This window comes from Manduca sexta, chromosome 6 (assembly GCF_014839805.1).
Source record: "Manduca sexta isolate Smith_Timp_Sample1 chromosome 6, JHU_Msex_v1.0, whole genome shotgun sequence".
In the NCBI taxonomy this organism is placed as follows: domain Eukaryota; kingdom Metazoa; phylum Arthropoda; class Insecta; order Lepidoptera; family Sphingidae; genus Manduca; species Manduca sexta.
The window spans coordinates 6,061,223-6,075,523 of NC_051120.1; the positions used below are offsets into that span (position 1 = coordinate 6,061,223).

Sequence of the window (14,301 nt, forward strand, 5' to 3'; positions counted from 1 at the left end):
CAAGTCCCCTTTAGATTTATTGGTCGCAACTGTGTTCTGTACCAATAAAAGCAAAACAAAATGCTCTTACGCTGTGGATTCCTGTGCGTTTGTAAGTAAATTGCCAGTAACAGTCAGTAATACAGCGATTCCTCAAATAAAAATTGTGTTCTGTGCAGTCTTCCATATTATATTACTTACTCTATGGTGCAGTCCGAAAGCAACGTTCTGCAGATCGTGGCATAAAACTCCAACTAAAATGAGTAAGACGATATTTTTGCCCGTATGCAAAGGTCATTTAAATAAGTAATTAAATTATATATTACTTAGTTAAACAAATTGGTTGTGGGATTCGACGAACAAGTTATCACGTAAGTTAATAGTAGGGCAACTAGTACCTATTTCAACATTTAAAAAAAAAAACAAATATTAAACACATAATGCCTGCTAAGGGAAAATTTAACGATTAGTAAACCGATCAAGATCAGTAAACCCATTAACAGCGCTTCGGAGAAACAGTCTTGAACTTACTCACCGAACATTTACGATTATCATTGCGCACCAGTTGGATAACAATCATTAGCTGCAATATACTTAGGTATAATGTCAAGGTGGCGTATGTGCCTATTGTTCCAAATGGCTATTCGCAACACGAACAGAGGCTATAAATAATGAATATCAATCATCAAATGGGTCTAATTTCGTGGACTTGACTTGTCGGCTTAGTATGCGGCTTATGTACATTTTAGTGTAAGTATCCACTTATCTTTGTGGGTAATCAATAGTTTATAACGTTTGAAAGTGCCGTCATATTATTTTTTGATTTTACTTTCATTGGATTATTGAAAGGATATTAATAGCTGTAAAAGTATTAATCAGTGATACAGGTTACTGCAGATTGCAAAGGTTTACAGAAAATATATTGTTGTCATTAGAGTTTTCGGCTCACATTACCGATTTGACTTCGTTTTATACTTTCATATAATGTTAAAATATTTTATTGTAAAAATAAAGTATTTAATATTTTTTGAATACTTAACTATAAACTGCGTCATGTTTACAACGTTAATTATATTTCATATTCGATGTTCATAAATGGTTCATGAATACATTTGATACGTGTTACATCAGTAGAAGAAAGCTTGATTTACAAACATTAAAGAGAGATTATGGACAATTGGACAGAAATATGAACATGCTTGTCAATATTTTGTACTTACTTTAAGCAAAGTAAAATAAATTCGTGTATTTTAATTAAAGTTCAAAATAAAGTGCCCGTGAGAAGACACTGCCCTCTCGGCCGTCGGAACATTGAGCAAAATCGTAAAATGAAGACCTTGAACTAAATTATGAAGGAAACAAGTTGACATCTAGCTGTTACAACTTACGTGTTGCGTGCTTGTATCGGCGTAATAACTCCTTGCGTGAATGGATTACTTCGATGTGTTCTCGGAATTACACTTACGATTATTTTTAAGTACTTAAGACATACATTAACTAAGTCCCTTGTTGGGAGTGGGACGAATTACCGACGTATGTCCGCACATTCAAAACTCAAGGGCGTGCAGATCTGACTTTTCTAAAGTTATATCAGTATTCTTCGTGTATTATCGCTTTAACTATGTCGGAAAACACTGTGGAAAAACTGCATAGCAGTTCATAATAACTGAGAGTTGAAGGTATGTGAAGTCTGCCATTCCTCACTAAGTCAGTGTGGTCGACTAGGGCCTAAACCCTCTCAATAGTAGAAAAGACCTGTGTCTAACAGTGGGACAGTATTTATGTACTGTACAGGGCTGATATTATACAATTAAATTTATCATTTTGTAATATAGTTATGAGAGCGCTATAGTCGCCTCTAATATAAACTGTCAAGACGAATCATGTAAGTATACGACATAATTTAAAAAATATAATAATTTCAATTAATTGCTTCACTAGATCTAGAAAGAGATAGGAATATGCAGAACATTATCTATCTAGTGTAATCGATATTAATTATTATAATCAATAAGTACTATGTTTTTTTCTAACATGGCATGCGTTTGTTAGACAAGGGTTAGCTTATACAAATACACCGGACTTTCGGAAGATCGCTTTAAGCGCTTGCAACTCTTTGAACTTAAATGACCATGCTGAGGGAACCTCATTAACGGTTTACGAACCTCGGCGCGGGACAGCCATAGGGAGAGTATGGAGATTAAAGCGGTTAAGGGCGAATAGTATCTATTATTTATTGTCTTTCGTAGTTTAATCTAGTTCCGAACAGTGTCATATATGTTATATGTAAATGATTAGATAATCTCTTATGTCCAGTGTTGTGTGGTCTTTCTACCCTCTATAAAACATTACTATATTATCTTACTTCTTATCGTCTCAGTCTTACTAAAATTATAAATGCGAAAGTTTATGAAAATGCTTGGATATTCTTATGTTAGTTAGAAGTAAATACAGAAATAACTAAACGGATTTGGATAAAATTTGGCACATGACCACGTCCTGAATTGATAAATAGGCTACTTTTTATTCTGCTAATTTACTACTATGGAAAATAATGTTTATTTTTAAGTATTTGGTGCGTGCGTTCTATGTTGTTTTAGAGACTTTCGTAACGGGAAAGGCTTTCCACGCGGGCGAAGTCGCGAGCAGCATCTAATAAAACATATTTAGTAACTCTTTCAAATAGGCAGATATATTTAATAACCAGGATTCTTATTCATGTATTGTCGTGATTTTATTGTATGCTGAATATTATGCTAAGCTTTTCTTATGTCACATATAAAGTCGCGAGCGAGTCACGACTCGTGACGCAACGTCCGAAGCCCGAGCCCAGCTTGAATGCCTCTGTTTCTAACTCTGATTTATTTCATACAAGCAACCCTAGATCACTCCGACAACGTGGTAGAACAATTTCGTTTACTCTGTGCAAGTTACAATGCAAATCATGTGGTTTATATGCGAATTATGTTCTTATTTAACTAATGTGCATCGTATGAGAGAATACGACTTGTAATATATTATTAGAATGGTTAAATTGCAATATATCCATTGAAATTCATCATCATCAACGAGCTAGTTGTTAATTAAATCTACCTTACTCTCACTTTAATATTACATTTCCTTCAAATCCAATCCAATTTAAGCATTAATCTATGGAAGTTATGACCATTTAGTAACAAATAATTATAAAAGAAATACTTTTCTAGTAGTAACTAGCAACAGCAGCGTCACTTTTTATAGATATGCTGTTCTAAATCAATGGATTTGGATCAACTTTAATAGATTAAATCATTAGAACAAATCTCGGCGTGCATACTGATCGTGTGTTATTCATGCTTGTGCTGTTTTAGTACAAGAACCGGTAGAGATAAGAGATAGTCCTCGATTAAGCAGACAGTAACTTTGGCCTTTGATATTTTAGGTGTAATCGGCCCTTATCAAGAGTCTAAAAAGCGGTTTTAAAAGAAAGATAAAAAATTACTCTTTTTTCCATATCCTGATAATATATATAAATAATAATCGTGTCTTAATGTGTTAAAAAGAATAAATAATACCGTAATTCGTGTATATTATTATTAGTTTTCAACTTAAAAGTGATTTATCGCTGAACAATATTATAAATCTAAGCCTTTATCGCGGGTGGTCAGCTATTAGGAGTTTAAATGTAATTTTGTTAAACATTTGTATTCACTTACTATACATTGATAAAATTTACGAGTATGTAAGTGACACAATTACAACAAAATTGCTGTGACCTGGGGCACGTGTGATATTGATTCATACTTTATTATTTAGTTCACGCATTAAATGGTGTAATTGAGAAATTAGAGCAAACATGTGCCATTTTTTACAATTAAACTCTCAAAATTTGTGTGATTTAAAAAGAAAATTTAAGTAGATATTCATGCTCACTTCGGTTTAGGGCCTGTTTAAGAAGTTTCAAGTATATTTTATTTGACATTTAGCATATTAAAGAGCTAATATAGATAGTATTCATTTTTTAAGTATTTATTTTGGTGGATAGATTACACTGTAACTGTTTTTTTTGTATACATTTATGTGATGAATAACATTAAGAGATAAAAATTGCCTATGTGTTAAATAAAGACGTTGCCTATCCGTATGTCAAATTTCATCTAAATCTGTTCAGCTGTTTTAGCATGTACTTATAACACATATCCAAACATTTTAACAAACTTGCACATTTTATTTGTAAGATTTCAACGCGCTCTTATGTCTAATATATTACTGTAAAAGGGTTATTACCCTTGGTTTATTAAAAGAATTCAAAGAATAAATAATAATAGTTAAGACAGACCTACTGAATTAGAGCCCGAGAACTTAGTTTCTGCAGGTTTGCACCGATTAAAAGTAAATACTGAAATGTACTCAGTTGGCACTGATTGCAGCAGATTCATATAGATAACTATAAAAATACCTTAACCAGATAATTAGGAATTAATTGAAGACACCATAACTAGACACGCAATTTGCACTGTTAATATATTCAAGAAAGGTAACACAAGGAAAGCTGCCCTACATTTGTATATAATATCTTATTCATATGCGATCCGTATCGGTCGCGTCAATAACTTCGTCGCATGCCGACGCGACGTAATGGCTTGAAGGGGACAAGAGTCGATCGTGCATGCAATTGTGGGTTCCGTGGGTAGTACGTACAAAGCGATGGGCATACTATATTATTATGTGTATGAGTGGGTATAGCGGAGAACTATTTATTTTTCTTGCGTACCTATTTTAAGTACCTACCTTATTTTTCATTTTTACGTATAGGTACTTACTAATTATACCACCTATCCTTGTACTGCCGTTTGTACCTATTACTTTCAGCGATCTGTTCCACAGACAATGGCCAAATAAAGATATAACTTTTAATTAAAATATTATTCATGTTGTTGTGATTTAAGATTCTCCTCCAAGAATAAGGCCTTGAGGATTTTCCCATACATTTTAGGCGCACGAGTTACGGTGATAATACGCAAAGATTTACGAATAATTTATTTAAGAAATTAATTTTATATCTTTTTGAAAATGTAACTAGCAAAATATTCGTTATTAATTTACCTATTTCTTTGTATAGATTGCAAAATAAGATGTACTTTAGGAATGCACGAAATCTACGTGTAATTTTTTTATGGAATTAATAACACAATATCCACATTATAAAAAATTCAATCTATCAAAGTTAGGATAACATGACGAAGAAGTAGGTATATAAGTAACATCATAATGTTTAATTTTGCTATATGTTTTATAAATTGCGAGTAGCTAGCTTTTTAAATATAGTTAGCGCGCTGTTTTGCTGGGAGCGGTAACTTAAAAATATATTGCAGTATTTATATAACTCATAAGTTACTGGCAACGTAATATGTCACCAATCCCAGTCACAGTCATTGTTTAAAAGGGGCAATGTTCGTCTTTGTCCCAAAATAAACTATGTTAAAATGTTTACAATGCGGGTGAATTATTAATTAGTATATAAGTTTTGATTTTCGTCTATGTCCAGCCTGTGTGAATGTCTTATCTTAAATGAATTTTTTTCTTGATATTTAATGTAATTTATATATTATTCCAAGATTTGATCTAATTATATACATCCAAATTGATTAATGCGCTGTATGCGTTACACTTATTACAAAATATCATTTTTTTTTTGTTTACCAAATATAACAGAATAAGAAGTAAAATATGACGTTAAAAATCTGTTTATTCTTTTGTAAGGGAATGTATAAACATGCTGTGCTGAGCGAATAATTATCACGGTTGAAAATGAAAAGACTTCGTTTTTCTCATTTGGTTAAGGAACCCTAATCTTTTACCATCCATTATCAAGCCTATTACAAATTACGAGCCGTAGAGTTGATTATCAAATGAAGCAATACTATTTTAATTGCAGTTTTGAAGTTTTGATACGCAAAAAACGTTTCATCGATTTTGATTTTGTCTTTTATGAAACATCACTTCCGAGTCACAACTCATTCCTATATATTTTTATAACATAATGAGAAAAATTAACAATTTCTTAAGCAATTCAAAATGCGTATATGTCAGAATACTTAATTTTGAACAGCGAAATTATCATAGTTTATTCATATTATTATTCTATTCAACTAAACAATAAACTTACAAAATTGCTTATAAACGAGATTTAAACAGAATAAGAGCAAGCGTGCGTAGAATTGTTCATCTGTTTTGGGTAAGGTACATCAAACAACGAGATACTACAATCGCTAAACAGGCATTTACTTTCTTTATCACGTCGCACGTAGTCAACGGACAGCGGTGTCATGTTACGTATGACCTTAGCCGTATGTTAATGCCTTATAACCTGCCAGTCCTTGTGGGCTCGCCTATTGCATTTCGTTCTAGTTATAAGATCCAGTTATACAAGACCTCTAGGATCTAAAGTAATTTATAGCCAACACAGGTCTTTCAAAATATAACATGTCACTCTCGCTTTCAATGTTTCTAAGAAATATTTTAAACGAAAGTGTCTAGTTTACTATTTCGGGTTCAAGTCTAGAATATAAAGTAGCGTGGAGTCAGCCGCTGCCAACTCATGCCAGCTATTTCGACGATTCCTATGCGAAAATGAGGTCAACATTTCGAATCAAGGTTGTTTTTATCATTGCGATTTTTTTTAACCTTTTACGTGTTAAGATTTTTTATATTATAGTATTATATTTTTAGTTGAAGGTAACGACACTTTTTTAACTACGTGAAAAATAATTTATTTCGCTGGATGAATGCATTCTGCCATAGTATAGACGTAAGTCAAGCTATCTAGAGCTCTAAAAATATTGATAGGATACCCATATTGGTTTACAATATATATTGTAAACCAATTTGTAAACTTCTTTTGCCGTTTTGTAAATGATCTATAATAAGTGAATTTAAAAGAAATGTTAATACCGAAACTTATAAGTAATAATTGTAACTTGCTGTAAATATGAGAGTTAATTCTTAAAAACAAAATTCAGCATCGTGTTCCTTTTCACAATTAAACCACCAAATTGATTTATAAAAGCGGGTTCCAAGAAAGCTTCAAACCTTAAGAAAAGAAACAGTCTACTTTTTATCTCGAGAAAGTAAGTAAGTAAGTAAGACTTTTATCCCCGAAAAACTATTTCATGCAGGCGTAGTGGCAAGCAGAAGCTCGTGATAAAGAAGCTGTTTTAAGAAATCCGCGTGTAGGTATATGAACTAGGTAAATTTAAGTACTATTATGAAAGTGTTAAGATGAATTTCCAGAGATTATACTGTATCTGGTGCGCGGCTTTGCCCGAGTGAAAACCCCTTCCCGCTACAAAAAGTCCTAAAGCACTAGCGGCTAATAGCGCTATCTGTACGAACACAGTGCCATCTCGTTAAAATCGGATTAAAAAAATCCGTCGGATTTTATTTCGAGGATATTATAAGTAATTAAAAAACGTCAGTGAAACATACATATTATGATGTTTAACTGACATTTTGTAATTAATAATTAATTAAAAATGAAAGTTAATATTATATAAAATTAAAGTTATTTTATATATGTAACTTAAAATAAGAATGTATTTTATTGATATTAAACACAACGCTTGAACATTCTTGTAAGCGACCTTTTCATTGCATGATTTCAATTCGTGCGTGACCTTTTACTACTGTAATGAATGCTACTCAGTTTTCCAAGTAGAACCTACGTGATTGATGGGTGTGCGATACCACGTCTGTTATCAATTAATTTGCGCAAATGTCCAGCTATTTTATACTGACCACATAACAGTCGCAGTATAAGCTTTAGAATTAGCGTCCATACGTCGCGTTGTTAATACTTAAACGTAACATTAAAAAGAAAATATTGTGTTCGCGTTTTAAATTTATCATATGAGGGATTTGCGATTTTATAAATCGTTTTCAGAATTCCGAAATGTTACATCGATTTTGTTAATACCTCAGCCGAACAAACTAATTTTAGCTGTAGACGAATATGACCCCAGCTTGACATATAAAATATGATGTATACAATATTTTGACTTATTGAACTTGCAGGTGTACTCATGCACATCCTAAAAAGCAACTATGCCTTTCGCGCTGAAAATATTTACATTATAACATAGAAAACGAGCTTTTACACGAAGTATACAGGTCAGGAGGGCTATTCCTCTATGAGGGTATATCAGTCTATTTTCAATTACGGGAGTTCTAACAGAAGGACACTTCAGATAGCTGTATAGGGAAAAGAATAAAAAAATCACCATGTATATTTATCTCTACGGCTAGCAAATTTGTGCTTTGAATAGAACGCCCGTAATTGCGGAAAGATCGGTTTGTGCCCGTAGACGGAATAGGGCTCCTTAAACTAATGTGGAATCTTTAATAATTAAGTATATTTTATTTTTCATTATGGTTTTCAAATGTAACATTATTTATGTTTCATGACTTTAAATAATCCTCATGTAACAAAAGCTCAAGTATTGCTTATTGAGTTGACTTATTGTTTGTTGAATAATTGGCACATCTACCTATACTGTCTGTTTATCAAGCTCTTATCGATAATATGACTGGCAACTTCAATAATTTATTGTGAACCATGTTCATCAACTATCAAAATATACCCTCGCATTGTGATACGTAGCGCGGTTACGCAACTATTGGCAGCCTTGTAAAGGACGCGCGTGCGCAACTCGGAAAAATGCAGCCGCGTGTCGTGCGTTTTCATGAGCTGCCTTCGGTGACACTCGCGCGGCCCCCGGCCTGGGGCTCCGTTTTGTATTACTCATGCAGAATTTAATTTATTTTATGTCGAATATCAAATCGAGGATATTTCTTTCAAAATTAAATTAAAAATAACACTAAACTATGTTGAACCTTATAAAAAAATAAATTAAAGAAAACATATCGCTTTAACGAAAAGCTAGAGCTCATGCGCATGACGATTTATCATTATGAAATATATATACGCGTTCTGTATGCTTACACTGTTGCCTCCTTCTTAGTGATTCGATATCACGTTAGATATCATTAGATTGTCCTATGAACAGTATTATAAAGGTTAGTTAATTATAGAAGAATATACCTAATATAATATACATCTTCGTCTAAAAGATGTGACGTCCTTCACGCGTCACTATTTATTGTAATGTAAATTTTCAATGCCGCGTCGACATTCGTTACAGGTATCTCTTACAAGATTACAATAGGTTTGTTTGCACATTGAAATTGCGTCGTTAAAAGCTATGCCATAATTTATAGGCCGGAAGGTTTATTTTCATTTAAATACCTTGACCTGATGAACTTGGAAAGCAGAAATGTTGATATAAATAAAGGAGACTTCACTTTTTGTATAATTGAGGTAATCATAACTGAATCTTATTTATATACAAATAAAACTTGATCTTAAATAAGTTCATATTGGCATAGGCTGGCATAGGTTAATTAAGTACAATGTCATATAATTGAGGTCATACAAGAATGCATAAAATTAATAGAAATGTTACAGTTATTGATGTCATTTGCTTGGTTGACATAGTGGATATATTGCAGGGCTTTAAATGGCTTTGATATAATAAAACAAACAAGCCCATATAATAATTTTGCAAGTTTCCTTCCACAATGCACATAAAAACATATTTCGCAACACTAACACGTTATATGAGAGCAAGTTTCAAATATCGACGGCTATCCACAAATGTGCACGACGAACTAAACTAGATCAGTTTAGTCATTTAACACAGTTTCGTAACTGAAGTTTAAGGTTCTAATATAATTTAGTTATCCTCCTTCGACACTTCAAATGTAGGTTATTCTTCAACAAATTAATTATAACTTGTTCTAACTTGTTTATTGAAATGATAGATGATATGGATTATTGTAAGTCGAAGTCTTATCGAGTGCAATTGCCAATCTAGATGGATAAGCAATGTAGAGGTGGTACCAAAATGAGGGCGAGCATGAGTCACTATTCTCAACTACCGTAGTAGTGGGTACTCTAACGGATGAGGTATACGATTATAATCAATCAGGTTGTTATTGGAAAATAACACTTATTACATGTCGATATGGGGCTTATTTAAGACATTCTTCGTATCCAGACTGGTAAAAACGTGGGCCTATTGATAACTATTAGCGACATATGTATTAAAGATACTGTCTTGGTGGCGTAGTTGCACTATAGTACGCCTGCAGTGCTGAGTTTTTAGGTTTGATCTCAGGTCGGGAAAAGTGATTTTAGGTTTTCCTATTCAGTATCAATTCGGAGTCTAAAAAATTCCAACAAATGATCCTGATTTCGCGATACGCTTATCCCCATCACATTATGGGACGGAATATCCACGACGGAGTGAGCATGAATTAGGTATATTCTCTATACCTATATGATTTGCTAATTTCCGGCATTGAACATTGTTGTTTTCGTTTATGTATGTCATTAAAGAATGATAATGAGCAATAAGTCAGGAATCCGTTCAAATAATAATTTGGAACCAATTGTATACGTATTCCTTTCGTAAGTCTTGTTTCTACATTTCCTTAATGACATTTTTAACGGCACTCAACCGTGAAGATCGTCTAATTCACCTCCTGAAACAAGTTATTTAGTATATTGAGTGAAAAATCGGTGTGACCGCGATGTTTCATAGGACCGGCCGGTTGCACAAGTAGCCGCTTTGTTTACGTGGCATTGTCCACCCGTCCCATCGGCCGGGCTCGTGTACGTGCGTACTTGAATATATTTAAATTTGGAGATGCGACCAGGATGAGGCAAGCGCACCACGCCAACTACTATAAATGCTGTTAGTGTCAAACAGGGAGTACAGTTCACAGCTCTAAGCATCCCTGAACACATAGAACCAAACCACAAAAATGGCCCTTAAGGTACGAAAATATTGGATTGACGTGCCTTGTGAAAAAAGTGTTTGTGAAAAAGTGCTGCAGAGAAAGTTTTAGTGACTACCCTCATTTTGAGGGTAGAAAAAATAGTGATAACACGAATTTAAATAATAAATTCATAGTGCAAAATATATTTGTGCAGTTTATTGACGACATTTTTTTTTCTAGTTGGTGATCTTCTCCTGCCTCTTGGCTTTGGCTTACGGAAGCGCGGTACCCGCAGCCATTGCCGCAGCCCCCGTGGTCGCAGCTGCTCCCGTCGCAGCCAGGCTTGAAGAATTCGACCCCCTGCCGCAGTACAGGTTTGGTTACGACGTAGCCGACTCTCTCACTGGAGACTACAAGAGCCAGCAAGAAGAACGCAATGGTGACCTGGTCCAGGGATCTTACTCCGTTGTTGATCCTGACGGCACTCGCCGTGTTGTAGACTATGCTGCCGACTCCATCAACGGTTTCAATGCTGTGGTGCGCAAGGAGCCGCTCGTCGCAGCTGCGCCCGCCGTCGTCGCTGAACCTGCGGTTGTTCCTGCTCGCATCGCCGCTGCTCCTGTTGCTGCTGCCGTTGCACCGGCCCCGGTCGTTGCCGCCGCTAGATACGCCGCTGCTCCCTTAGTAGCTAACTATGCCCCCGCTCCTGTAGTAGCTCGTTATGCCGCTGCTCCCGTAGCCGCTGCCCCCGTCGCCGCTCCCGTTGTAGCTCGTTATGCTGCTGGCTCCCGTAGCAGCTCCTGTAGTAGCTCGTTATGCTGCTGCTCCCGTAGCTGCCGCCCCTGTTGCAGCGCCAGTAGTAGCGCGCTATGCCGTTGCTCCTGTAGCAGCTCGTTATGCCGCTGCCCCCGTTGCCGCTCCCGTAGTGGCTCAATATGCCGCTGCTCCCGTGGTAGCGCGTTATGCCGCCGCTCCCGTAGCCGCTGCCCCCGTAGCCGCTCCCGTGGTGGCTCGTTATGCCGCCGCCCCAGTGGTAGCTGCTAACTACGCCGCCGCTCCCTATGCCTACAGCTCGTACACCGCTTACGCTGCACCGCTCTCAGCAGCGTACACATACGCGGCTGCGCCTGTAGCCGCCGCCTACACCGCGCCAGTCGCCGCCCCGGTCGCTGCGCCCGCGCCTGTGGTCCCCACAGCCGTCGCTCCCGCCGTCCGCGCCGCCCCTGCCAAGCTCGTTGAACCCGTCGCCGCTGCCGGTTACCGCTACCCTTAAGAACATAACCAAACCGATGGCGGCTCACTATGAACTAAGACTTGATTTGTAAATATTTTTTTTAGCTATTTTGTTTATTTTTTACCTTACAACAATTAAACAAGTTGAGTAAATTCTGACTAATATCTATTATTTATCTCTGTATATAGAACAAAATTATTCCCACCAATCATCAAAGAAAGCACCTTATACACACAAACATTTTGTATATTGTCAGTTATATACTGTATTAATATTTATGTACGCGATTGTAAAGTTGCGAGTGGTCGGGTGGAAATTCTTTTCCTTTATAAAAATCTCACTCTACACTTTTTCACGATAGAAAGAACGAAAAAATTATATTCACACATATCCTACAATTTATGTGTTTACTATTAAAAAAAAACTTTACAACCTTTAACATTAATGTTTTACTTGAGAAACATTTATGTTATCAATATTATACTGTAGAATATTATATACTATGACTAGTAAAAAGGTGGAATATGAAGTGTTCTGAAAGGTCTTTAGTATCATTTTTGTCAACGTGTAAGGAGATACAGGGCATATAACACTCCTTTTGTTCTTTACATTTTCTTGTTTTACATAATGTATGCAAGGTTTTACAATAGCTTACATATTTGAATTCTTGTATTACCTTGTTACAAATTACAATATATTTTAGTTGTTAAGCTATCAACAACGATAACAGAGTCAATGTATATGTACAATAATTTCAATGTCAATGTATAAATATTAATAATTCCAAAGTTTTATAAGCGGAATTAAAAAAAAATATGACATCTTTACAATAATGTGTTATTTGTATTTTTATATATAACATCTTATTGTTTTTTTAGGGTCCTGTACCTAAAAAGAACCCTTACAGGATCACTTTGTTTTCCACATGTCCACCTGTTTGTCTGTCAAGACCCTTTTTTCAGTAACGCGTGTAGCTATCAATTTGAAGTTTATATCAAATAGACAAGCATATTCTGGAATTTCACAAGGGAATAAAAACTTATGACTCCCTCAGTGGCGTAGTTGTACTGTATGTGCGGCACGGCAGCGCTCTGAGGTTCTAGGTTCGTATCCCGGGTCGGGCAAAGTGATATTTGGGTTTTTCTGCTCAGTATCTGCTCGGAGTCTAGAATTTGTGCCCGATATGGCGATAGGCTCGCCCCCTATCACATCATGGGACGGAACATACTTGGCGAAAAGTGGGTGCCCTGATTGCGCCTCAGCATACCCCTTCAGGAATAAATGCGTTATCATGTGTATATGAAAACTTATAGGGTGCTTCCTGTTGACCGAGAAACATGAAATTTGGCAAGAAGCAATGTCTGCATACATTGCTGGTGGTAGGATATATGTTACATCAGCCCGGATAGCGACCACCGTACACAAGGTGTTAAAACCGCCATAGTGACCCACTTATATCTGGCTCCAGCAGTTCGGCATAATTGTGTCAACTGCCGAGGGGTAATCATCTTTCGACAGTCGTCATTCTATTGGGCCCTACTCCACTTACCTGAGGTGCAGTGCGATCACTTTGCCGTGCATGTATAAGAAAACACGTAAAGGAAAAAATATAAAAACCGTTGATATGTATGTACTTTAAAAACAAAATAAACGAATTCACTGCTACAAACTATGCGGTTAATGCAATAACCGTGTCTAGGGATCGAACAGCAAAATTAACTTTATCAAGTTTGAACTTACAAATATACTTAGATACCTTAACCATAAGTTTGTACGGAACCTTCGGTGGGCGAGTCCAACTCGTACTTGTCCGTTTTTTTATAGAGTTTCTGCTAAATCAATTGTCTGCTAAATATACGTCAATGTCCACTAGAAGTTGTCTAACGTTTGAAAAATTAGCACACATTTTTTTTTGGTGACAGTATTTTTCAACCGGGTTAATTTTGAAGGGTGAAACCCTTATCTATTTATTGTGGTATGTTCTGCGTCTGAGTTCTCCTCCTTGGGTCATCATACGGTAGAATAGTATCCAACCGGATCCAAACACCTGTACTCTCCCGCTTTAGAAGCGATAAAAAATGCGTTTAAGAATGGTAGACACTACTTATCGTTGATATTCATTCAGTGGTGACTTAGGTAATTTTAGCCTGTCACTATATCGATCTTTCATTGGGCAATACATAATTTAGATATAATTAACAAACAGATTTTGATTTAATATTTTTTTTTTACTTAAACTGCCATTTACCCCCTTTTTCAATAAACGAATC

General features: G+C 35.7%; 1 protein-coding gene across 1 annotated transcript; it reads left to right on the forward strand.

Moving 5' to 3' along the window:
• The first annotated feature begins 10,743 nt into the window (after positions 1-10,743).
• LOC115447313 (cuticle protein 19.8-like) lies at positions 10,744-12,189 on the forward strand. The gene is made up of 3 exons (XM_037447479.1): positions 10,744-10,854; positions 11,038-11,548; positions 11,586-12,189. The coding sequence occupies exons 1-3, from the start codon at positions 10,843-10,845 to the stop codon at positions 12,068-12,070; spliced, it is 1,008 nt and encodes a 335-aa protein (XP_037303376.1). The 5' UTR covers positions 10,744-10,842; the 3' UTR covers positions 12,071-12,189.
• The last annotated feature ends 2,112 nt before the right edge of the window (positions 12,190-14,301 follow it).

What these genes read in the sequence shown, in the direction of transcription:
- LOC115447313 (XM_037447479.1), top strand. An exon ending in TCCCGTAGCCGCTGCCCCCG is followed by an intron (nt 11,549 to 11,585) that starts TCGCCGCTCCCG and finishes TGCTGCTGGCTC; the next exon opens with CCGTAGCAGCTCCTGTAGTA.